The sequence below is a fragment of the Podarcis muralis genome, chromosome 1 (genome assembly GCF_964188315.1).
Source record: "Podarcis muralis chromosome 1, rPodMur119.hap1.1, whole genome shotgun sequence".
NCBI lineage: Eukaryota > Metazoa > Chordata > Lepidosauria > Squamata > Lacertidae > Podarcis > Podarcis muralis.
In genome coordinates this window covers 22,626,072-22,651,573 of record NC_135655.1, presented here as the reverse complement: position 1 = coordinate 22,651,573, position 25,502 = coordinate 22,626,072, and the positions used below count along the sequence as shown (strand labels likewise).

General features: G+C 42.7%; 2 protein-coding genes across 3 annotated transcripts in view; one reads left to right on the top strand and one right to left on the bottom strand.

Moving 5' to 3' along the window:
* The window catches only part of LGMN (legumain), a 248,047-nt gene that overhangs the window by 8,689 nt on the left and 213,856 nt on the right, over nt 1–25,502 (bottom strand). The window lies entirely within an intron of this gene.
* SLC24A4 (solute carrier family 24 member 4) overlaps nt 1–25,502 on the top strand; it is a 103,887-nt gene that overhangs the window by 1,215 nt on the left and 77,170 nt on the right. For both annotated transcript variants that reach the window (XM_028717339.2, XM_028717330.2), the window contains exon 2: nt 6,055–6,165. In XM_028717339.2, the coding sequence (XP_028573172.1) occupies nt 6,055–6,165 (111 nt within the window). The remainder of the gene's footprint in view (nt 1–6,054; nt 6,166–25,502) is intronic.

Below are 25,502 nucleotides of genomic sequence, written 5' to 3'. Positions count from 1 at the left end.
ACTAGTACATCTTGTGGCAATGAGTACCACAAGTGAATTAGATTATTGTGTGAAGTAGTGCTCCCCCCCCCCCCGACTTTTGTCCTGAATCTTCTGCCAGTAGGAATAGTGAAGTGTCAGGCAGTTCTTAGGTCCTGCTTGCGGTGAAATCCTATGCTATGCTTACTCAGAAGATTCGATGAGATTTACTCCTGAGCAAGTGTGTTTAGGATTGCATCCTTTGCCACCCATGGGATAATGCTTCATGCTTATAGGTTCATAAGGGTGAGATTGCTCCTCAATATTTGAGGAAATGGTTAAGGATTGGCGACCAGCAATACAAGGCAGATTTGTGTACATTTTTTTCATAGAGGAACGAACTTCCATCTAGGAAAAACAACAACAGCATATTCGTATAAACTCATGTACACTCAGTTTTGCAACAGTCCTGTGACTTGTGCATTCAAACTGATTCCATACCTGTGAATTCCAGAGTCAGATCTGGAGATGATGAGTAGATGGAACATTTCTGAAACAGAACATTATATTTCCCTGGGACGTGGGATCCCATTTTAGGAGTGATTTTTTTTATGACTACTAAATATAATGTGCGAATGACTGTGGCTAAGTATTAGTTCGGAAATGTAGGAAGAACAGAACAAACCTGATGAGGAAGAGATCCCATATAGCAGTGCACAACGTCTCAGCAAAAGTAACCTGATGACTTTGTGTCCCATTTATTATACGTTGCATAAAAGCTACAGCCCCAACTGACAACTTTCAGCAGAGAAAGAGAGATTTTGCTGGAAAATGCTGCTGCCGATCTAATGTGCTTCATTCCTGCCTTGCAAGCTGAGTTGATGCAAAAAAAACCCGCTGAAATATTTTCTGTTTGCCTGCTGTGCTGCTTGCTGTAGGCTTAGAGCAGTAATTCCAAAATGGGCAGATTAGAACAAGGGTTGCCAGATCAACATGGGGATGGAGTGGAGGTGGGGGAAGGAACCAAGGAATTTTGCTCTCTGTTCTGTAGAGTTTGACAAAGCAGGGTCAAATCAGAAAGCAGGTGTTTCCGAACTACAGAAATACAATAGCCTCTTAAATAAATGGACATCTCACCACCTTTGCTGTAGCGCTACTCCCTCCCCTTCCCCCACCAATGGGACTCCTGTTCCTTTAATGAGAGAGGCAGTTTGGCAGGTGCGGTGGCTCCTCCCTTTGTTGCCAGAAAAGCAGGCTGTTCCAAACATTAGTCTGCCAGGGCCCAGGTAGTTATTAAAGGAATGACCTGTGAGGCCATGTGTTGGCAGGCCTCCTTAGCTTAGCCGCGGCTGTGCTACTTATCCTGATGCTAACAGCAGGTGCTGGGGAAGTAGAGCATCAAAAGCCACACCAGGAAGTAGACGTGCGTGGCCATTGGGAAAGATAAATATTCCTTCTGTGGCTTCCCCTGTTAAAAGCTGGCACAGCTTCGCGGCCAAGGATGGGGCATCATATACACTCTTAGCTGGAGTAACTGAAGTTAATAGGACTTAATTTCAAGTGAACATGCATAGGATTGTGCTATATCAGGGTGAGCTGTAAACCAGAAAGTCCCCGAATCAAACGAAAAGGCAACTTCTGGATTTTGGGTTCTCTCCCGGGCCATAGATCATTAATAGGTCACCTTAACAAGCAAAGGGCAGAGGGCGCTCAAACAGAAGGCAAACCCAACAGCCCTCTGGCAGGTGGCACATGCAAGTGACCCCACACATTATGGAGGATGCAGAATGACGGCTATGTTGTTCCTACAGTGGTTGGAGGCAACATGCCTGTGAATACCAGTTGCTGGGAATCACAAGGTAGAAGAGCACTGTTGCACGCATCTCCTGTTGCAGGCTTCCCATAGGCATCTGTTTGCCTGCTTTGTGAACAGAGAGTTGGAATAGAGGCGCCTTTGGCCTGATCCATCAGGGCTCCTCTTACGTTCAAGCAAGCGAAGCCACATACCAAATTCTGCTTTTTAAAAAATCACCTTTCAGTTCTCAGTAGCGTAACTGAAAGGCAACATGCACAGTGAATTAAGGATTAGGATTAAGGGTAACATAAAGATGTCCTTCTCTGAAGGTTTTGTCCAGTTTTCTCAGACCTCTTCTCTGCAGATCCATGCCTCCCTTTTGCCAGCTTTAGTTCCCTGAAATCTGCTCTGCCTTGTTGCCTAAAGGAGACAGCTATGGGTTCAAATTTTACCTCTGCCACAAACGCTCAGGATACTTAGAAAGCTGCCTGACAAAATAAGGACTTGTTTGTCATTGTGGTGCAGTATTGCCTACATTGATGAGTAGTGGCTCCCCCAGGGCACCAGGCAAAGGTTTTTCATGTCACATTGCCATCTGATCCTCTTATCTGGAGATGCCAGGGACTGAACTTGGGGACTGCTTGCAGAATAGGTGCTCTACTTGTTGACCTATGGTCCCTTGCTTTCGGTCCTTCCATTATTCTTTCAAGACTATTATTATTATTAATATGGATGTGTGTATGTGATAACACTGATCTACCTTACAGGGTTGTTGCAAGGCTTACTGAGATATGTGCATAAAGCATTTTGGACACCAAAACATGCTATTTGAATGCAATGTATTCTTAGTAGTTCATATATAAGTAACCCTGCACTATGCCATCCCTAGGAAAACAAGGCAGAGACAGGTATCAGTAGGATAAGTATCGAGTTTTTGTAGCTATTTGATCAAAACACTTTGCTAAAACCCCATCTGGCCATGCCCCTAAACTTTAAGTGTGGACAGTAAATAATTCCAGAAATTGTTTGGCTTTTGTTAGTCTCCAGACAAAGGTAATTTCAGTAGCAAGGTACACAACTTCTCGTGGCAATAACTATGGAGTTCCCTACGCATTCTCTTGCTGTTCTACTTTGGAGTACATATGGTTTTGTTAAGAGGGCACTGTTGAGTGGCTTTAGACATTTTCTGATGGGACAAGGAGGAGGTTGGTTAAATGCCTAAAGCTGCACTCCTAACCCCATTTACCTGGGAGTAGCTCAGTTGGGTAAAATGTGAGACTCTTAATCCCAGGGTCGTGGGTTTGAGCCTCACGTTGAGTGAAAGATTCATGTTGAGTGAAAGATTCACGTTGAGTGAAAGAAAGCATTGCAGAATGAGCCTCGTGGTTCCTTCCAACTCTGCAAATCTGTGATTTGACTTGCTTCTAAGTAGGCAGGGTCAAAACAATGGAAAGAAGTTAGAATCAGTCTTCAGTTAATCTAGAATGATAATGAGTCACTAGCGGTTTTACTTACAATTAAGCAGTATATAATTTTTTAATAAATAAATAAAGTGGAACCTGCAAACAAAATGTTGCATTTTGCCTTTGGTCCCTTACAGGAGGGCTCCTGTTCAGTTTTCCAGCAACCAACCATGCTTTCTTCCAGAATATATAAACTGGGAGAGGCTCAAGTTGGCCAGTCAAGAGTTTTCTGTTGGCTTCCAGCTAACTCTTAACATTCTGTGGCTTCTACTGAACACTGAGCATGCTCTGTCCACATTGGGCTTGGGTTTTTTTGGGTATTTCACTCCCCTCCTTTTAAAAAAAAGTGTACTTGTGCAAATGTTAAGATACCTGAAGCAAGGCGATAGCTCCTTCTTGTTTCACAGTGGCTTTGTTTTTGTCCCAGTCTAGTTGGCGGGTTGGGCTCTAAGCAACTGAATACCATGCATGAAAATACTTTAATGAAGGAGGAGGAGTGGAAGGAGCATTCTGTTCTATTGTAATAATATGAGAACTTGAATAAACTATAGGTTGTTGGGGTTTTTTGTTTTTTTAAAGAGAGTATTAGAGGGAGGGAGCACAGATGTTTGTATTCCTCCCCCTCCCTTTCAGGAAGAAAGCAAACCTGCAAATTCTGCACTAGCAAAAACTTCTGAATATCTATAAAGGGCAACCTCATGCAAACACAGGGAGAGTGCTGGTTTAGAGCCTTTAACTCTATGGTCTGTTGGAGCATTTCATATTTTATTGGGTCCACAGTTTCCTTATCGGAAAGAAGGTCACTTGAATGCTACGTTTAATTGTGAATCTTCCTTCTGTACCAGTCGTAATGTAATAAACCTTTGCCCCCTGAGAATCTGCAAGCCCCCAGAAGGATGATGATACAAAAACATATCTAGTACCCAAGGACCAAGCCCATATTGTTGCTGAAGAAAGGGAGAATGAAGGCAGATGTAATATTTTAACAGTGGAAGAGGTGGTTTGATGGAGCTGTCATGGTATTAATAGCAAATGCATTTTTCTAGGCTGTTATAAAAAGGGGGGGAAACCAAAGTTTTTAAGTTTGGTTTTTCTGGTATGGTTTGAATGAGGGAAGCTGAGACTTTTTGGGTAGTGCAGTGTTGGAAGAATGTACTTTTGCACACAGTACGTAGTTAAACTACAGAATTGGCTTCTTGCGGGAGACAGTGATGGCTACCTATTTGGATGGCTTTGGAAGAGGGTTGGAAAAATTCATTAAGGGTTAGGCGACCAGTGGCTACTAGCTGTGATGGATAATATGTTTTTCGCCCACTGTTGGAGGCAGTACTGTACTGAATCCTTTTGAGTACCACTTGCTGGTTGGCCGCTGGACTAGAGGGGCCACTGGCCTGATGCAGCAGACGCGTCTTAATTGTCACCACTACATCTTCCCCACCCAGTCAGTTTTGCTACAGTTTTTGAATTTCTCCCTCCACTCCAGTTTAGGGATAGATGCATTCCACAGAGGAGGGTGTTTTCTTCCGTAGAGGGCCACATTCCCCTTAAGGGTAATCTGTTAGGGGCCATATACATCTTTAAACCCACATCAGCCAGCCCATCTGATCCATGAGGGGAGAGTGAGTTTGAAAGCTAACACACTGCCTTAGCTTGGGAAGCAACTTGCTGATCTTGCTAATGTATACATTTATAAGAAAAGTGGAAAGTCTAGATTCATGTGGCAGGCCAAGAAAACTGCTCCGAGACCACTGTTGTGCCATTTGTCAAGGGGCATATTTCCAAGTCAATTTTCTCTTTCAATTCATTTATTTTCTCTTTCAATCTGATATTACTTGCAACGCAAACTTCTTTTTTATTCACTGTCAGACATTTGCATAGTTATCTAAGATTGGAGCACTAAGTGATCATGATAAGGTTATTGCAGGTAATCTACGCTGGGACAACTCGGTGTGTTTGCAATCTAAATAACTTATATGGTGCATTTAGTTCAAGAATGATAAACTTTAAATCTTATCTGGTATATGAAGCATATCCACTTTACAGTCTGCAAACAATTGGTAACTCTTCTTGGAACCCTTCTCTTTCCTGATCGAATAATTGTTGAAAAGGAATTTCCACACAGTGCTTATTGTGTAAAATGGCCTGTGTTTGAACTGCCTTTCCTGGTTGGAACTGAAAATCCATTTTCTCTCCGTTCAAATGTGTTTTGGTGTGTAGAACTTCCACAGGCCACCATTCATGGAGGACAAGGCTATCCATGCCTTGATGGTTTCACCTGATTCAGAGGCAATATGCTGTGAAAAGAGAATGGACCACGTACGCCTTTCATTTGGTCTTGCAGAGCTCTTAATGCTTGTTCTGTGTGGCTTGGCTTGCTTTTAGTGGGATTGCTGGCCTCAGTTTCATGTCCCCTGACTTGAACATTAGATATATATATAATGTTAGGTTTTTCAGACTTGCATTATAATCAGGATTATTACAGATTTCCTCAGCCAGAGTTCAGTACTCATACCATTATACCAAAATGGCTCTTTTCCCTTAGCACAGCTTGTTCTCCGGTATGCATCAACCCTTATATAATGTGTTGTTTACCAACAGAAGATGCCAAGCTTTGCTTTAGTCACAGAGAACCTTTATCTTAACGCAGCCAGTGGATGTTGCTGGACTACATCTCCCATCTACCCTGAACATTGACCATGCTGTCTGAAAGCTGATGGGAGTTGGAGTCCAGATTGGGGAAGGCTGATCTAGTGAAAATTTAAATGTATTGATATCTAGGGACAGCATTTTTATTTTTATTTTTGCCGGTGCAAATACTGTGTTTGTCTTTTTATACAGGACAAGAATCAACTCTTGTCGACAGAAATATCCTGTCAGAGTTATGGAGGAATAGAAGATTGATGGCATCAAATAATGAGTCACATGAAGAAATGAACTGCACAAAGCCAGGTAAGAAATGGGGAGCTTAAAAGTATATTTCAGTTCTGCTGTGCAAAAACTGCAGTGGTTTGCCAGATCTGAAGGCTGTGCCATGTCAGAAGGTTTTCATGAGCACAAAAGTTGTTGAGAGACACAACTGACACAAGAACATAAGGCGGTGCCTAAGCAGGCAGGAAGGTAATTTTCCCATCACGCAAACAGTGCTCAAGTCCTCATCCACAGTGGTTTTCCTGTAGATACTTATACCTTGTGAATGCATAAGTTATTATTTGTGCCTGGGTGTTGAGACAACAAAGTGCATTGCAGTAAAAATAATTATTATATGTGACTTTGAAAAGTTACCTATCTTCTTCTGGTTTGGTGATGCCTTGATCTGTGTTATAAATGAATATATTTAGCGTAGCCCAGTTTTACTGGTATATACATAATGTTTACAGAGAAAGAGGGAAAAACCAAAACATCGCTTTTATCACTAGCAGAGCTGAAGATAAAAGAGACAAGCAGATACTGACCCGCCACATCTACACCATACATTCAAAGCACTCTTTAACAGGCATAGTTTCCCCCAAAGAATCCTGGAAACTGTAGTATGCTAGGAGCACTGACCTCACGGATCTATAGTTCCCAGTAACTTTAAGAAGCTGCAGTTCCCAGGACTCTCCATGACTGCTAAAAATGGAGTAAGTGTGCTTTAACTGTGCAGTGTGACCCAGGTAGATAAGTGGTAGGCGGTCACATCACATAGTAGTTAGGTTGATAAGTTTGGAGCCTGCAAGTAGCCCTTTCCATACCAAAGGAGCAAGTTATTCAGGCTGTATCCACATTAGCGACTTAAAACACAGCGAGGTTGTTACACTTTGTTGTGTTTCAAGTTGCATTGGCATGTTGCTGTACACACCAGAGAGAGAGAGGATGTCTTCACCTGATGTACATTACGTGTTGGGTGTCCCTGCACCTGCAACCCCCTGGACTCCCATTCATGAAGTTGTCATCCGCACATACGCTTTGGTCTGCGCATGTGCAGCGGTTGTCTGAAATGTACACACCTCAGCTTAACTGTGCAGTTCGTGAGGCTTATGTTTTCAAATCGGACAGGAGGTGGTACGAGGGAAGACACATTAGTTAGCAGTATTTCTTGAGAGACTGCTGAATAGTTATGGAGTGTAGCTGTTGTCATGTGTGCACAACTTCAAGCACCATCGGTGGAAGCACACTGGAGCTGGAGTAAATGGTGTTGTGTATACAGCCTCAGGTTGAGGAGCCAGTGTGAAATTAATAATATTAGCCTTTGGCCAATTAAACAATCTATGGCCTTTTAAATTATTGGGAGGCTATTGTTTTTGTTCAGTATTGTGCTGTGTATTTTTTTTGTTTATATTGAAATGGGCCCCATGGGTCCTCAGGTGAAGGTGGTTTAGAAATTTAATTAATTATAATTAATTATTAAACTTATTAGCATCTTATCACCTAACAGATCTCCAAGCAACTTACACTGAAGAACATAGACAAAAATACCTTGTAAAATAGATTAGCAAAAACAAAAACAAAACCATATATAAGGTTTACATTCCATGTAACGTGCGCACGCACGCACGCGCGCGCGCACACACACACACACACACACACACACACACACAAGCCTTCCCTCCCCCAATAACAGTGATAACAGCCTTGGCAGTACAAAAAACAAATCTATATTCTCGCAGAGAAAAATAAAAGCTCAAACACTGATATTCCTCTCCTTGGCCCAGGAATCCCTAACTTGGAAGAGCCAGCACCAGCTCCCCCCCCCCCCCCCCGCCGCCCAGTGTTCCTGGTTTGTATTTTTTTATTATTTAACTTTCCACCCAGAAGTTCGGTATCAAAACTGGCTGCTGTAAATTAGTATGGTGAGGGTCCTTTTCCAGGGATGATGCCAATGGGTCTCCTCTATTGCAGAGATAGCAGCAGCAAATTCAGAGCAGGGAGATACAGCAAAAGTTCCGTCTGCTCTGCAGTTGTTCTGGCTGCTGCTCCTCCTCCTCTCCTGTCACTGCTGGGAATCCAAAGGTTTATAGGACCAGGTGTCCTCTTGGCTTCTAAGCTTGGAAGGGAACATGTCAACAGCTCCCCCCACCCTGCCCTACCCTTGTTGGTTAAGCTACCATGGTTGCATCAAGGGCAAGGCGCTTGACTTGACCCTTGTTGCCACAGTCTGGTTCAAAACCTCTTGTGCTTTGCAGTCACATTTGCTTGCTCCATTAAACTGTTTAATCACAACCTTTGTGATTATAATTTTAATTCCGATCCAAGTTATACACATTAAAATGTTGACGTTCTAATAAAAACACTAAATTATGTCACACACACACACACACACACACACACACACACACACACACACCATTTTTCAGTGTGGCATTTTTCACACCAGGAAGACCACTTATATCCTAATTTACTTGTGTCAATCAATCAATCAATCAATCAATCAATCAATATGTGTGTGTCTTTTAAGTCCACATCTGTTCACAGACCTGGAAATCCTCTTTCAGTCAATCAGATGGGAATGGGGCTCTCATCTGAGCTTATAATTGCTCTTTCTCATATTCACAAATGAAAAAAAAATAGCCAATTAGAGAAAATAAAAATGTTTTTAGCATCTCTTGCAAAAGCGCTTGGAGACAGTGGTCATGACCGAATCAAAAGTTTCTGTGGATTCTTACTCTGGGGTCACAGAATCCTGTGATTCTTTAATCACACTTCCCACTTTGCCAGCCTCCACAGTACTATTTATTGCAAACGTAGCAATATGCACATGCTCTGATTCAGTCCTAAAGTGCAGAGAGGGTTTTTCTAAGGGTAGGAAGGACCTGCTCTCTGCTCTGAGAAGCCAGTGGACTCTTTCAGCCTTATTTGGCTGTGACCTGTGCTCTGTAACCTCCTTAGTGTACTGGTTGACTTCAGAAAGAACATATGGCTTGCTTTAGCTGGATATTTGAGACATTTCCTCACTGGCTACCCCACACTTACCATTTCCCCCTTTCATAGAATTGTAGAGTGGGAAGGGACAATATGGATCATCTAGTCCAACCCCTTGCAATGCAGGAATCTTTCACCCAACATAAGGCTCAGCGCCCCCCCCCCCATCCCTGAGATTAAGGGCCTCATGCTCTACCAACTGATCTATCCCTCAGGTTAATTCTTTTCTTGGATTCATGATAGAATATGGGCTCAAGGTTTGCAGAATACAATATAGGCTGAAGCCTACATCGTGGCTTATGGTCACCCACTGAGTGAGAACAGAATCCACTCCCAGAAGCTGACAGAATCAATTCCATTAATGCTACCAAGCACAGATTACAACATTGGGATTTTGCCAAGCTTCTATACTTAGATGTCTCCTCAAATAGTATTCACTGTTTTCTTACGCGTGTGCATTTCTAAAGGAGCTTGATGGACAGAAATCTTTTGTTAGCCTTGCTTTCCCAGCGTGAGGTTTCTTTTTTCTATAGAGCTGCTAAATATAAAGGAAAATGGGAACCATGCACCACCCATATGGCAGTGTTTTGTATGCATAAATATGCAATACAAGATCAGATCAAAAGCACACCTAGTCCAGAATCTTGTTTCTGTCATTGTGCAGGCAGATGCTTCAGGGTAGTCAACAAGTGAAACACAAAGTCAGTGGCCTCCGTGGTTTGTCCTCAGCATTTGATATTTATAGGCTTCTTGCCTTTGAACATGTGGGTTTCATTTAGCTTGCGGTTAATAGCTGCTAATGAATTTGTCTAATCCCATTTTAAAGCCACCAGGCCTAACCTATATTGTGGTAGTGAGTTGTGTAAGTTAATTATGAATTACATAAAGAATTATTTCCTTTTGCTGGTCCAGAATTTTACTTTCATTGGGTGTTCAAAGTTTCCCCCTTGCGCAACATAACGCCCTCCTCTCCCTGTGCACCTGTTCTGGGTTTCTCCCAACTTCCCAGAACAGATTTGAGGAAGGTACAGAGCATGTGCAGTGAGGCTAGTGGAGGAGGTTCTGTCGCGCCAGCAAAAATAATTGCACTGACTGAACAAGTTAGTAGGATAGCACCTAATACAAATAGCATAAAATCATTCAGATTGCTTCTGATAAAAAGTGCACTAGTTGTTCTTTTTATTCAGTTATTGGATAGCACACACTTGAGGGAATTTGCTAGAACAGTGCAATATTTATGCACTCACAGCTTGCACTCGTTTATTTTAGCCAACTATTTGGAGAAACTTCCTAATGGTAAGAGCTCTTCCACATTGGAACAGACCATCTTGTGTGTACTCAGTTCTCCTTCACTTTAAACAGAGGCTAGACAACCATGCTAGATTGTAGATCCTCTGTTGAGCATTCGGTTCAAAGGGTTCAAAGGGGAACTTCAATGGAGCCAGAGATAAGATAAACCAGATAGGCAATCTGCTGATAAGCAAGGAGAACCAGGAAATTCTGTAGCAATTGAAAATTATCCACATACAATATTACCTTCTCATTTTTTTGATAGTTCCTTTGGAAAGTAGCAGGTTAGCAAACCGACTGTGATGAGAAGCCTGGTCTTACTTTCAAACCTCAGTTATGTTAATCTAATTGCCATTTAATATTTTTATTGTGGTTGTCTGTAAAGCTAGCTGGCAAAAGCATAGAGTTGTTTGTTTGTTTTTTTAATAAGAACGTCTATCTCACAAGCACCATTGAAATGAGCTATGCAAAATCACGGTAGCGGAAAAGTCCTGCTAGATTGTGCCTGGTGCTAACAACAATCAGGAAAGAAGCACCTGGCTCCACTGTTCATATGCCATCAATGTTTGAAGCACAGATGGTTCTTGTACTCCACCTCCATGCTAGCTCTTCCAGGACAAAGTGACCCAGGCCATTTTCAGTTGCTTTGCGCTCCAAGTGCCTATTCATGAAATCTCAGCTGAGTTGCACGTGCAACACCCAAGGGAGCAGAAGAAGGAGACCTTGGGACTAACTTAGCTCGCATCCATTGCTGGCACTGAAGTGACTAAGCTGTAACTGGCTATTACCTCTCTCACTTGCTAGCATGTAAGATCTTCTTATAGGGTTGTATGAAATCATGAGTTTGTTCTAATCTGTGGGAAAGAGTCCATGAGCAAGAGTTTTAATTATCCTTGTAAGATAAGCAAATAGGATAACATCCCTGCACAAAGATAAAAGAGATCCCACAGGCCTAGTTCTTTCAGAGGTGATAAATCTGTATCTTGGCCGTACAACTTCCTTCTGCAGCCTAGGCTCACGTGATCAAATGCTTCTCTGTACAAAAAAGCAAACAAATCCCCAAAGGTCCATGGAGTGCCTGGGATCCCAGTTCGCACATATTGATTGCTAAGGCAAACCATGGTTTAGTGTGAATGAGCAAATGGGCAGATTCCTATAGTGACAACAGCAGCTGCCATGCTCCTTCCTTACTCCTGCTGCTGCGGTATCCACTACTAAGCTGTGTTTTGGTTTAGTGTTACGTGCAAACTGGGTCAGAGAGTTGTAGAGATATGAAACAAGGAGATACGAGAGAGAGAGAAAGAGAAGGCTACTTGTTTAAAAGGATGGTGGTTAGCATTTCTGTTGAAGAGGGGAGTTGGTGATATTAGGTTAGGATATCAGATAGAACCAATATTTGATGTTCCTTATAAAATATCTATCTGCTTTGCTTTTTTTCTCCATAAAGATATAGTTATTTTGATTCATGAATGTGTTCTCATCTAGGGGATTCTCAGACTATCATATTGGCAGCTTTGATTTTTACATAGTTGAACATATAGAAGGATAGCCCCACTGTTCTCTGTAACATTTCCTTGCTACAAATAATGGCTTGCCTAGAACGAGACAAACTATGAGCCTGAGTTTGTGGAGTAGACAGAAACAATATTAAAGAATATAAAACTGTGCAGAAAAAAACAATGACAGTATAAACAGTACAATGAGAATGATTGGAAGACTCGTTTTGTCAGAAGTCTTTTTTATTTAAGTTTTTATTTAAGTATTAATTAGGAAGATGAAGGGTTTTTTTTATGTACGTAAATTTGCTTTTTCTTCTTTCTTTTTTCTGTATTTTCTTCTTTTATTTTTTCTTAATTGCTTTTTCTTTAATTTCCTTTTGGTAGTATGAGATTGTAAATTCTTTGTGTAAGTGTGTAATTTAAATTAATAAAGATTTATTTATTTTTTTAAAAGAGCCTGAGTTTGGACACAATGCTAAGCCGAACCATGGTTTAGTTCTGGGGTTGTGTGGCAGTAGCAGGACCAGGGGAGGAGTGAAACTATCATGGTAGCCACAAATTCTGTGTTCACGGATAGCCATGATTTGGCTCAGCCTCATGTCTCAACCAGGCCAAAGAAGACAAATAGCACTTATTTAAAGCAGTTGTAATTAAGTGGACTGATTATAAATGGAATATTTTATTTATCTGAACCACAAACCAGCACCATTTTAGGAGGGCACCTAGGGTGGTGTTGTGGTCAATACCACAATTTTCGACTCAAGACACTGGATAGTAGCATTTGAAAAGGCTGTTCTCCACTGTATCTAAATTACCGTACATAAACCATGTGATGGTTCTTGACGTTTCTTAACATACTCCAGAGACAGCAGCTCTAAAACTCTCCAAGGTAACTTGTTCCTTTGTCCAAGAGCTTGAGGGTATCTTGTGGGAAGACTTTTCAAAATGATTAGAAAGCATAAAGTATGAAGTAAAACGTACATCAACTTACATTGTGTTCTCTTCAGCAAATTATTAATGCTTCCGGAATTGCTGCATTGGAACAGAAAACATTTTAAAGTTCATCTAGTAGTACTTTAAATAAATAAAAAACCATTTTAAAAGTAGCCTAGGGCTGTGAGGAGGCATGGAGAGAAACAAAGAACAGGAATCCATCTGTTTGCTAATATTGGTAAAGTAGATAGAAAGGGAATGCAGTGCTAGCATTCTGACATTCAACAGAGTTTGAAAAGAGCTCTGCAACTTTTTAAAATCAAAGGGTTGGATTCAGAGAAATTACCACCCAAAGGGATGGTGGTGTCAGAATGTGAACCCCTCCTTCCTGTGGTCTGCTGCTGAGCCTATGAAAAGCCTTTCTTGCTGAATGGGGTGGCTGTGGCTGTTGGAATTGCAAAACCTGGGACTTCGCTATCAGCAGCATGAGAGAACTGAGAGAGAATTACTGAAGTTTGGGGGACGGCACCTTCCATGAAAGGGAGGTCTGTTCCCAGAAGGTCTCTTTGCTGGGTTTTAGGGGTCTCCCCTTCCCCCACAGCCTCCTGTGCCACAACTCATCCCATTTAACAGGGTCCCTTGATTCTTTGGAGAAGCTTTTTGTGGCGCACCAGGGACTGCTGAGAGAGGAGGGGTCAGGTAGGGATGTGCAAATAGGTCCATTCTGCTTTCTCGCAGTTTCTCATTTTTCCAGTCTTAAATTCAGTTTGCCACATGTTCACAAATGTTTGCAACCCGCCTCCCAAAAATCACCTTATGAAAATTCACCAGCACTTCACTGTGAATTCTCTAAATATATACATTTTTTGCCAAGCAATTTTCTCTAATATAATGCCTTTTTGCATGTTATTCTCACTAATATATGCATTTGTATGCATCTGTGCACAGCATATGCATTTTGGTACACATTACTTGGCTGGAGAACCGCTTTGCAAAATTTGGAGAAGTGTGAATTATGAAGGATGGCTGTGCTTTGGTTTGTGCATTGTTCCAGAAAGTGCAAATTAGTTAAGTTCACCTTTAAAGGCAAAATGAATAAAATTTCTCCTCCATCCCTGGGTCAGGAAAGTCAAACTCCCCCTTCTGTCGACATTTCCACTGGATCCAACACAGTTACTCCTTGTTGTTTTTATACTGTGGGTCCCTTGGTGGCTTATGAAACCCTGTAAAATGCCATGCAGATGGCACTGAATAACAACTGCAGCAACCTATAGGATTTATATGTAAAGGTGAGAAGTACAAGGCTTCCCACCTGTCTGTTCCAGGAAATTGTACCTATCTGTTACATCCTGAATTTAGTCTTCGTGTTACCAGGCAGTGAACATGGAAATTGGGGAAGACTGGGGAAATTGGGGAAGATTCACCTTATTGTCTCTCAGTATGCTTTGTTGAAAGAATGACATTTCTGAATGCATGCCAAAGGCCAGATCCTGCACATGACAGTTTGTGCACACTATTTGCCTTGAGCTGGAGTAGCTGGAAGCTTACACTGTGGGCAGAATTTTTCTGGTCCCCGCCATTTGCAAAGACGCTCTTGAGAATGAGCCCAATGCTGGAGTTTGCCTTGTGCAAATTTCATAGGTTATATTATTCCTAAATTCCTCGGATGACAGGATCTCATCATGACAGTGTGCCTTCGTTTATTTGCCCAGCTGTTGAACAGCCACAGAAACAGATGCGGCTGGGGTTTAGATCAAGATGTCAACTGGCAGGTCTGTCTCCGTGGTTTTGTTGTTGTTTCTGATACTCATTTGTTGCTTTCACTGTAGTCTTCATCTTCTAAAAATGCAGCTAGCAATGCAATGACTGGGCTGCTGCACCTACTTGAACTTGTTTCATCTGTGGCTGGAGTTTTTAGGCACTAGTCTGGATGGAATGTGCTGCACAGGAGGGAGACCAAAATGATCAAAGGTCTGGAAACCAAGCCTTATGAGGAATGGTTGAAGGAGCTGGGTATGTTTAGTCTGGAAAAGAGGAGACTAAGAGGAGATATGAAAGCCATCTTCAAAATATCTAAAGGGCTGTCACGTGGAACGTGGAGCAAACTTGTTTTTTCCTGCTCTGGAGGGTAGGACTCAAACCAATGGATTCGCGTTATAAGAAAGGAGATTGCAAATAAACACCAGGAAACTCTTTCTGACAATAAGAGCTGTTCAACAGTGGAATGGTCTCCATTGGGAGGTTGTTGGACTGTCCTTCCATGGAGGTTTTTAAGAAGAAATTGGATGGCCATCTGTCATTGATGCTTTAGTTAAGATTCTTGCATTTGCAGGGATTGGACCAAAAGACCCTTTGGGCCCCTTCCAACTATACAACCTAATGATTCTATGATCAACAGTTAGCAAGCTACAGAAACCTGTTTCCAGATCAGGGGCGAGGCAGGGAGGTAGCAATCTTGGACTGGCTCCACTGCATGACACATATTGCTTCAACGGGAGCTCAGCTGCATAACAAAGCTCATTCCATAATCAAGAGAAGCTTTCTCCAACCCGATGTCCATCACATGTTGTTGAACTCCAGCTCCCATCAGTCCCTAGCAGTATGGCCAGTTGCTCAGGGATGATGGGAGCTGAAGTCCAAAACAACTAGGTGGCAGCAAAGTGTGGAAGGCAAGATCTAGCAGAAGCTTAGAGGAACATAGGAAGCTGCTTCATACTAGATCTAACTCATCTGTGTATTGTCTACTCTGACTGGCAGCATCTCTCTGAGCCTTCAGGCGGAGGTATTTCATAGCAAATTTACAAAACCTATTTGGCCATTCCAACCTCAGATATGCAGATGACACAACCTTGATGGCAGAAAGTGAGGAGGAATTAAAGAACCTTTTGATGAGGGTGAAAGAGGAGAGCGCAAAATATGGTCTGAAGCTCAACATCAAAAAAACGAAGATCATGGCCACTGGTCCCATCACCTCCTGGCAAATAGAAGGGGAAGAAATGGAGGCAGTGAGAGATTTTACTTTCTTGGGCTCCATGATCACTGCAGATGGTGACAGCAGCCACGAAATTAAAAGACGCCTGCTTCTTGGGAGAAGGGCAATGACAGGCCTAGACAGCATCTTGAGAAGTAGAGACATCACCTTGCCAACAAAGGTCCGTATAGTTAAAGCCATGGTTTTCCCAGTAGTGATGTATGGAAGTGAGAGCTGGACCATAAAGAAGGCTGATCGCCGAAGAATTGATGCTTTTGAATTATGGTGCTGGAGAAGACTCTTGAGAGTCCCATGGACTGCAAGAAGATCAAACGCATCCATTCTTAAGGAAATCAGCCCTGAGTGCTCACTGGAAGGACAGATCGTGAAGCTGAGGCTCCAGTACTTTGGCCACCTCATGAGAAGAGAAGACTCCCTGGAGAAGACCCTGATGTTGGGAAAGATGGAGGGCACAAGGAGAAGGGGGCGACAGAGGACGAGATGGTTGGATAGTGTTTTCGAGGTTACCAGCATGAGTCTGACCAAACTGCGGGAGGTAGTGGAGGACAGAGGTGCCTGGCGTGCTCTGGTCCATGGGGTCACGAAGAGTCGGACACGACTAAACGACTAAACAACAACATTTGGCCATTCTTTTTGGGGGTGTGTGTGTGCACATTAAAATAGTTAGGGAGGCTTTCTATTTGCCTTGTCCAATGCTGATTTCTTCTTTTATTGCTATTTTGGTGCTCTTGCCTGTGACTTCAACAAAGTTCTTCTTAATGTCTGCTGGCTCACAGATGACATTTTCTCCTCTGAATGCTGTGGTCATAGCATCATTCCAGGGCATTCTGAGAAAAACTGAGGACATAGACATGGACATTTGCATCAAATGATGCCATTTCATGTATGGATTGGCCCTCTGTTAATGTGCCGATTGGAACTTCAGCCTCTTAACTTATTTATGATGTCTCATCCTGCCCACTTATATGCACATACCATGGAAATTATCCTACTTGCTAGTAGAGACCTCCGGGTATAAGGTGGTGTATAAGTTGAATACATAATAATAATAATAATAATAATAATAATAATAATAATAATAATAATAGCTGCAGCAGCTATTTACATTTGTCAATATAGTGAATGTTATTTGCCTACACACATATGGTTTTACCCAGAGATGACAGACAGACTGTAGACATTCTCCCAATGAGCTCAGGTAGAGTTGAGCATTCAGAATCTCCTCATATTTCTTTATGAACATATGGAGCTGCCATACTTATGCAGACTAGTTCTTCATCTTCTTTTAAGTTGGAAATGTCAAGGATTGAACTTGGGACCTTTTGCATGCAAAACACCTGCACTATATCTGAGCTATGACCCTTACCTCATATTAATGAGATATGAGCCTGCTTTATACTGAGGGTCTCATCTGAATTGTCTCATTTGAGTGACAGTGGCTCTCCAGGCCTTCAGGTAAAAGTCTTTCTTCGTTCTGTGACCAGGGATCCTTTTCAACTAAAGATGTGACAGACTTAACCTGGGACCTCTTTGTATGTGTCATTGAGCTGTGATTGGTTTCTTTGCTTCAGTAGCGGATGCAACTGAGAGCAGCAACAAACTTTCTCAAAATCCACACACATAATTTGATGTACTTCCATTTCTTATCCAACTTTAGAATCAGAAAGGCTTGCTGTTCTTTTTACTTCAGTGAACTGAAACTAAATTGCAATCATGTTCAGCTTGTTGAAATTGGATTCAAACCTGAAGAAAAGCTGATGCGTTATTGTGGTGCTAATAATAATAATAATAATAATAATAATAATAATAATGTGGTTCATTTCCTAGTACAGTGCATGGTAGAATGGCAGGTTACTGTGCAACATATTTCTAGAGTGTTTCGTTTGCTTTGGAACAAATTATACCATGCACTGTCTTTTAGAAACAAGATTGATCATAACCCTCGGGTAACAGGAAAGAGCCCAGATTGTCTTGAAGTAGGCACAATGCATTTGCATTCAAAGAAATCTTCTGTTCTAGAACAAGAACTAAATATTCCATTACAAAGAGCACCTTCTACCTTGAAATGTCCCAGCTCTGTTAACAAACATTACCTATGTTCATGCCCATCATTAATTTCTTTTGGATCTTGATATATAAAGCTGTGTGCCCTGGTTGTATTTTATACTAGGCTGAATATGAGTTTTCCTAGGTTCTGCTCTGTGCTAAGGTGCAGCATATATTTTCATTTGTAGATCACTCCAAGGTGCTCATGGAACCTTGCTTTCCACCCATTGCCCTAAACTGAGCACCATTGGGAGATAAAACAAATATATATATTTCAGAAATTATGGACAGAACAGCGACATCATCTGCTTTGATTACCATAGCCCTGGCCTGTACAATTTGTGATCCACTAAGCTGAACTCAATCCTACAACCCATCTATGAATACCTGCCAGGTACTTGATGATCCTCCTGTTTTTGCAGTGCCAGGCAGGAAAAAATCAGATTTATCAAGACCTTGGTGAGCTGATTGACAGCTGATTGGTTTTGTGGGTCACAGTTCTTCAGTCCTGCAATTTAAAAAAACCAAAAGAAGAATTCATACAATTTTACTTGTTAGCACAGAATTAAAATCCAGCATCAAGACTATTATATTATGCAATTTATTTTGCTTCCAGCATGTTGTGTAAGAAACTTTTCCTACATTATTCCTCTTTCCTTGTACTTCTCTTTCTCTATCAGATTAACATTGCAGAATGACAAATAGCAAAACAGGAGTGCTCTCTCCTTTCCAGCCGCCCCAATCCCCATGTCTCTTCTAATCAGCATGCTAATGAGCATGATCAACAATCAGTGGGTTGGTGGGGTTTTTTTGGGGGGGAGGGGAGAATGCCCCTTTAGTTCTTTTTAAAAGAATCTTTTTAAACAACTTCTGCAAACCTTTGTGGTTCCTTGAACATGCTGACATTTCCCCGTTGTTTGTTGGTGCTCCCATTTTTTATCCAATCCTCCTAGCACACACCACCTGAGTTCATTATTAGAGGGACTGATCCTGTACTAAATTACCCGGCAGAGAGATTTAACAAGGCCCCACTGGATTCCTTTACGTATTACTGTACTGAAACATGCAGAAGTTATGCAGCTTTTATGCCTGGTTGGAGAAAAACAACAACCCCCCAACCCCCACAGTTGTGGTCATTGTCCCTTAGAGGAACTGCTTTGTAATTTTGGTTGTGTGTTTGTTCCTTTATGCTTATCTTTTGCAGTGTTTACCAATACTAGAGCATAGCTACGGGCTCCCACAGCCAGAAGGGGGAAATTCTCCTCTTCCTCTTTCTCAGTACCACACAGAGTGGTTCTCATGCTTCATTCAACTGTTCCTGGAAACTGGAGTTGAAAAGGCATTATAAATCCAGTTGTGCTCTCATTAATCCATGTTTCAGTTCGGGGGCCAGTCTAGGATTAAGTCTGTCTGAGGCCCTGGGTTGCCTGGGAAGTGCTTACCCAAAGCAACTGTTTTCTGAGAACATCATCACTAAAATAGGAATAGTGGTTAAGCACTAAGGATGCTACACTTTTCAAGCCACCTGGCTACCTCACTTACCTGCCTTGAGCTCTGTGGTGGTGCCTGTGTTTTATCTCCCAACTTGCACATTTCCCTTACCTCAGCTTATCCTTTCTTAGCAGTAGGCGCTGGGAGAAGAGCGATGCTGCTTCTTAAACAGCATTCTGAGCAGGCATAGCAAATTGTCATAATGCTCTTCTTCCTCCGCAAATTGCTTCGGGCAATGGATAATTGTGTGGTGGCTTTAAAATTCACCTTTTCCACGGCTTATTTAGAATCAGCTGGTACTTGTCGTCAGAAACCCATCTTCTTCTTCTGCACCAAGAACGCATTCTGAATTTGTTACTAGGCCCCTCTGGAAGTTCCCGGCATTTTATCAAGTGCCTGGCAGAACTTCCAGCAAGGGGGCATTTGAAACACTGCAAACAGATGGATGCCAAATGCCAAATATTTTGGGAATAACTGTGCTTGAATACTAGAGGCTGGGGAGAAATAATGGAATGGCTGTTTCCCTTACAACTCTAGGATTTGCAAGGCCCAGTGAATACCGTAGCAAGGGCCACACCAACTCCCTCTGTTTGATAGTGGCTGTGTCAGAGTCATGCCAAAGGGCCAAACTCTCCTTGTGTTCTCTCCTTGTTTGCTAACACCCATTTCCTAGTTTGACTCTAAAGTGGCAGGATTTTGCTTTTCGTTTTGACTTAAGTTTGAGGGGTGGGGGTGTTAAGTAGTGGGTAAACATATCAGACGGCCCAGCAGCTCTTGTTTATTCACAGGCCAGAACAGAACTGAACTGAAGGGTTCGGCCAACCTGCTTATATAGAGCTCTACTACAGAGCAACAGTAACAACTTTCTGTAACTATCCAATCACTGAACGTCACTTTCAATTCCTTATTTGCATATGTGGACCTGAGTGAAAACTATCTACAGTATCCCCCTGCTGGCCCAGGGTGAGAACTTCAGTACATAACAGGGGGCAGGGGCGCCATGAGTGTGAAATTAGCCTCTTCCCCACCTTATTTCCTCATGCAGTGCTATTTAAAGCAGTTTCCCCCCCTTAACCCATCTCTTTTCTAGTATCAGCAGGTCTATTGGAAACCTATAAACAACTGAAAGCAGGGAGGTCAGGCAGATTTCCCCACTCCCTGTCTCCTCCTGTCCTCCACTGCCCCCCGCTCCATTTAATCTAAAATGTGTTTTTTTAAAAATAAAAAAATACCCCTCTCATAGCCAAATATATCAAGTTTGGTCCAAAATGAGAAGAGGTATCTATAGTAGTGACTTGGGTTCAGTCCTCCTTTTACATTCATATTAATTATTTAGACAAAGGAACAATTAGAGAATTGGGAAATATGCCAAACTGCCTAAACTCTCCCTCTCGAAAGACACAGCAATTCTTTTTGGAGGGTATTTACAAGGTCATCAGTTTACAATCCATGTCTTTATCGATTTGAATCTGATAACATCTTTTCCTTGTGATAAGGGTCTGAATCGGGTTGATTAAATTGAGGACTTCAAAAAGAAATTACACCGTCATTTGAAATAGGACGGTATCTTGTCATTAAAAGGATTGCCTAGCTTCAAAGCATCAGCGCACATTTTGAAGTCAAAATAAAAGCTGTTATTTAAAATGTAAGAAAAATGGACTGCTTTGCAATGTTGCGGCTTTAGAAGAGAGGGTAGGAATATGAAATATGGGAGAAAAAGTTCATTCTTCAACTGGCACCACTTCATGTGTGGTTTGAACATTATGTTTTCAAACTTAAAGTGAAGGCACTGTGTAAATTCTGAGTTGGCTGCAATAGAAGTGGATATTTGGAATTTGGGTCTTACTTAGTTCCTGTTTCCCCAATAAGCATTGGGAGATAATTTGCCTTTCTGTTGTTGATTTTTTTATTTATTAAAAATATATATTATTATAATGCACAATGAGTTCATTCTTCTTGCCTGCTACTCTGTAATACCACATTGTGATCCATCCACTCACAACAATCTGTTTTGCAATGTGTTACATATGTGATGGAACCTTTGTGGGGTTATTTCACTGGGTGGAAATTGTAAATGGAAAAATAATGAGCCAACCTACCTGTGGCATAATGGCTGTGTGAATCAGCCCAGAGATAATGCAGAGTTCGGTGTATGTGTTTTAAAATAGCAGGAGATTGGTTAAAATAATAAGGGCATAACATCCCTTGGACAAGAAAGGACAGCTCAAACCCCAGTGCTGATGAAGGTAGGAAGAAGGAGAGAGGAGTAAAAGGGTATGCCTACATCTTGTGCCTCTACCTGTTGTCTTCAGAGCCTGGCTGCAAATATGGGCTTGGATCCTGAGTTGCAGGGAGGGGCGTTGCATGTGCAATGGTAGCCCATCATTTTAATGATGGTTCTGTATTATTTTCAAATGTGTTTTTTTAATGTAAGCTGCCCTGCAACAGGGTGGCATATACATACTTTTATTTCTGCATAAATATATACATATTTGGATGCGGGTGGCGCTGTGGGTTAAACCACAGAGCCTAGGACTTGCCGATCAGAAGCTCGGCAGTTCGCATCCCCGCAACGGGGTGAGCTCCCATTGCTCGGTCCCTGCTCCTGCCAACCTAGCAGTTCGAAAGCACGTCAAGTGCAAGTAGATAAATAGGTACCACTCCGGCGGGAAGGTAAACAGCATTTCCGTGCGCTGCTCTGGTTTGCCAGAAGCGGCTTAGTCATGCTGACCACATGACCCGGAAGCTGTACGCCGGCTCCCTCGGCCAATAAAGCGAGATGAGCGTCGCAACCCCAGAGTCGGTCACGACTGGACCTAATGGTCAGGGGTACCTTTACCTTTACCTATATACATAAGGGAAGCAAGGGCCAAGCGTCTTCTTGCGTTTTCTGTGGCTGTGCTGGGCAATGAGCCTTCTCAGCCCTTCTTTGTAAAGGAGAATCACTAGCCAGTCTTTAAAGACACAGCATGGAGGTGGAATGTGCAGGGGGACACCCCCAGAAGCTGTTTTATGTGAAATCCTACGATTGTTCCACTTAGATGAAATCAGTAGTTCGAGTTAGTCATAACTAAGCCATAACTTAGTTGGACTAGGGCCGTCGTATGTAAATGCAGCAATGCTTTCTGTTTTTGGTAAGAGGAAAATGCATAAAGCTTTCTTCAGCGCTCATTTGACTCATCCAATGCAAACCCTTGTCCCTTCAAAATAAAACAAGTTCTCTACATAGAAAGCTGTCAAACCATGATATACCATGTCAAACCATTGTTCCATCTTGGTCATTATTGTCTGCTCCACTCCAGATTCCAGGCAGAGGTCTTTCCCAGTTCCCTGGAAAAAGCAAGGGAGCTGCAAACTTTTTCTACAGGCAAAGGAAAGAGAGTGATACAGTAAACGTGGAGCCCATGTTGTAGAATGAGATTAAATGTGCGGCCCACGTCTAGAATGGCCGAAGGCTATTGCTTTAGCTCATTTTTGACCCTGTTGGCATTAGGAAGTTGTACATCGGCTATTAGTTTGACATATCCATGCAGCGTGTGTGAGCGGTCTATTCACCTTCCCTTTGAATTACTCCTACAGGCTTACATATTATTTATATAAATGGTATATAGCAAATCCAATCTCTTTTCCCTGTGTGCTATTTTGGTTACGTGGTGACTTCATATTTTGAACTAAGACGCTGGATCTTGTTATTATTTAACAGCCACGGACAAAAGCCTCTTGTAATTATAAGATTAGCCGGAGTTACACTGTGTTTTCATTTTGCCTTAAGTCCATGGGTGTGTGAATACATGTGCTCTTTGACCGAAAGCATGATCTGACCTTTTGGCTAGGAATCTGCTGTTAGCCAAAAGGTTTTTCTACTGTTTAAAAGGCTTAAGGAGCAGGGCTGTGGCATTAGGCAGTGTTTACACCCAGTTTCACTGCCAGAGGGTGGAAGTAGGCACAGATGCACACACTCCTTGGAGGGAGGACTGTGTGGATGATTATATCTGAAGAGGAGGTGGCAGAAAAGGACCACCAGAAGCGGGCTGGAGCAACTCCACTGTGAGGAAAGTTTGCAACATTTGGGGATTTTTCACGTAGAAAACCGGCGAGGAATGTGACAGAAGTGTATGGAAATATGTGTGTTGTTGTGGATAAATAGACCTCTTGCTGTCTCATGATAGTAGAATACAGGGCGATCCAGTGAACCTGAACTATGGGAGAGTTGTTGGCATCTGTCTGTCTCAAGAGACAATGGATTGTGCCTCTGGGGGTGAAGTGAAATTGCTGCATTAGTAGCACTGGTGACCTCCTCAAGGTGCAAGGTTGAGCAGTGTGTATGGAGATCTTGGGCTGCTCAAGCGACCAGGACCCCCCCCCCTTGGCCTCTCTGATGTGGTCCAAAGGAAAGCAGAGAAATACATTTGGCACAAGTTTGGCTGCAGGAGTTGCCAGAAAGAGGCATACCAAGTGCCACTCAACCGTCTTAGGGACTCCACTCCGAATTGGGTTAAACCACAGAGCCTAGGACTTGCCGGTCAGATGGTCGGTGGTTCGAATCCCCACGACGGGGTGAGCTCCTGTTGCTCGGTCCCTGCTCCTGCTAACCTAGCAGTTCGAAAGCACCTCAAAGTGCAAGTAGATAAATAGGTACCACTCCGGCAGGAAGGTAAACGGCATTTCCATGCGCTGCTCTGGTATGCCAGAAGTGGCTTAGTCATGCTGGCCACATGACCCAGAATCTGTATGCCGGCTACCTCGGCAAATAAAGCGAGATGAGCACTGCAACCCCAGAGTCGGTCATGACTGGACCTAATGGTCAGGGGTCCCTTTACCCTTTACCTTTACCTACTCCTTAGCCTTTTCTTTTCCTGAAGATGTCCCACAAGGCAGCAGATCAGAGATTTCCTTCTCCTAAATGGGCTACCTTCCCAGGTCAATGACATATTAGTTGCATCTGCTCAATCCTCTGGATGAGGGTTTGAGACTCAACTGCTACTCTCATCTTGTTTAGCTGGCCAGTTGAAGCTGTTTCGCAGGGTGTGGCTGTTGTCGCATGCTGATGGCTAGGTGCCACAGTGAGGAGACAGAGAGAGAGCGCATGTGCACTACACAGCCTGCCCTGCACCTGTGGAGTTAACCTGCTGCCTTCAGGTGGACTAGAGGATGCTGAATCATTGTCAGTGTTGAAGTAAGATTCAAGTGCAAGTCTTCTGGGCTTCTGTATGTGGAATAGTGGTGGGAGAGGAAGGTCTTGTCTTTCCTCTCAGGGAGCAATACGATTGACCTTCTGTATCTCTCCTGAATGGGTTTTGCTGTGTTCTTAGGCTCAGAGAAGAAAGTCAGGCAAATTTGATGAGTGAGGCCAGTCTTTCAATATGATCAGGTATCCTTCTAAAGGCTCTTTGCCAGCCTTTGAGGTACTGCCAGGAACAGACACAAAACAATTGGTACAAAATATCTGAATTGTTGTTCTTGATTTGCATAATTAGCAAACACTCTGTATAATTGAGGGACGCGGGTAGCGCTGTGGGTAAAACCTCAGCGCCTAGGACTTGCTGATCGTCAGGTCGGCGGTTCGAATCCCCGCGGCGGGGTGCGCTCCTGTTGCTCGGTCCCAGCGCCTGCCAACCTAGCAGTTCGAAAGCACCCCCGGGTGCAAGTAGATAAATAGGGACCGCTTACTAGCGGGAAGGTAAACGGCGTTCCGTGTGCTGCGCTGGCTCGCCAGATGCAGCTTCGTCACGCTGGCCACGTGACCCGAAAGTGTCTGCGGACAGCGCTGGCTCCCGGCCTATAGAGTGAGATGAGCGCACAACCCTAGAGTCTGGCAAGACTGGCCCGTACGGGCAGGGGTACCTTTACCTTTACTGTATAATTATTCAAATCAGTCTGTCTGAATTTGGGGGTTTGGGATATGGAATCCCTAATACTCTCTAGTGGACAGGTTTGAATTTGTTCCGTAATGTTCATATTTTGAGAGAGCCGTTAAATTCAAAAGTGGAAATGAAGTGATTCAGCCCAAGAAAAATTGTGAAAAGTGAAGGTTGGTGTTTCGTTATTTATTTATTTATTTTTTAAAAAACAAGCCACTTCATCTTCATTGTTTAATATTTGTAATTACATTTTCAAATTTATCTCTATGAGCGTTA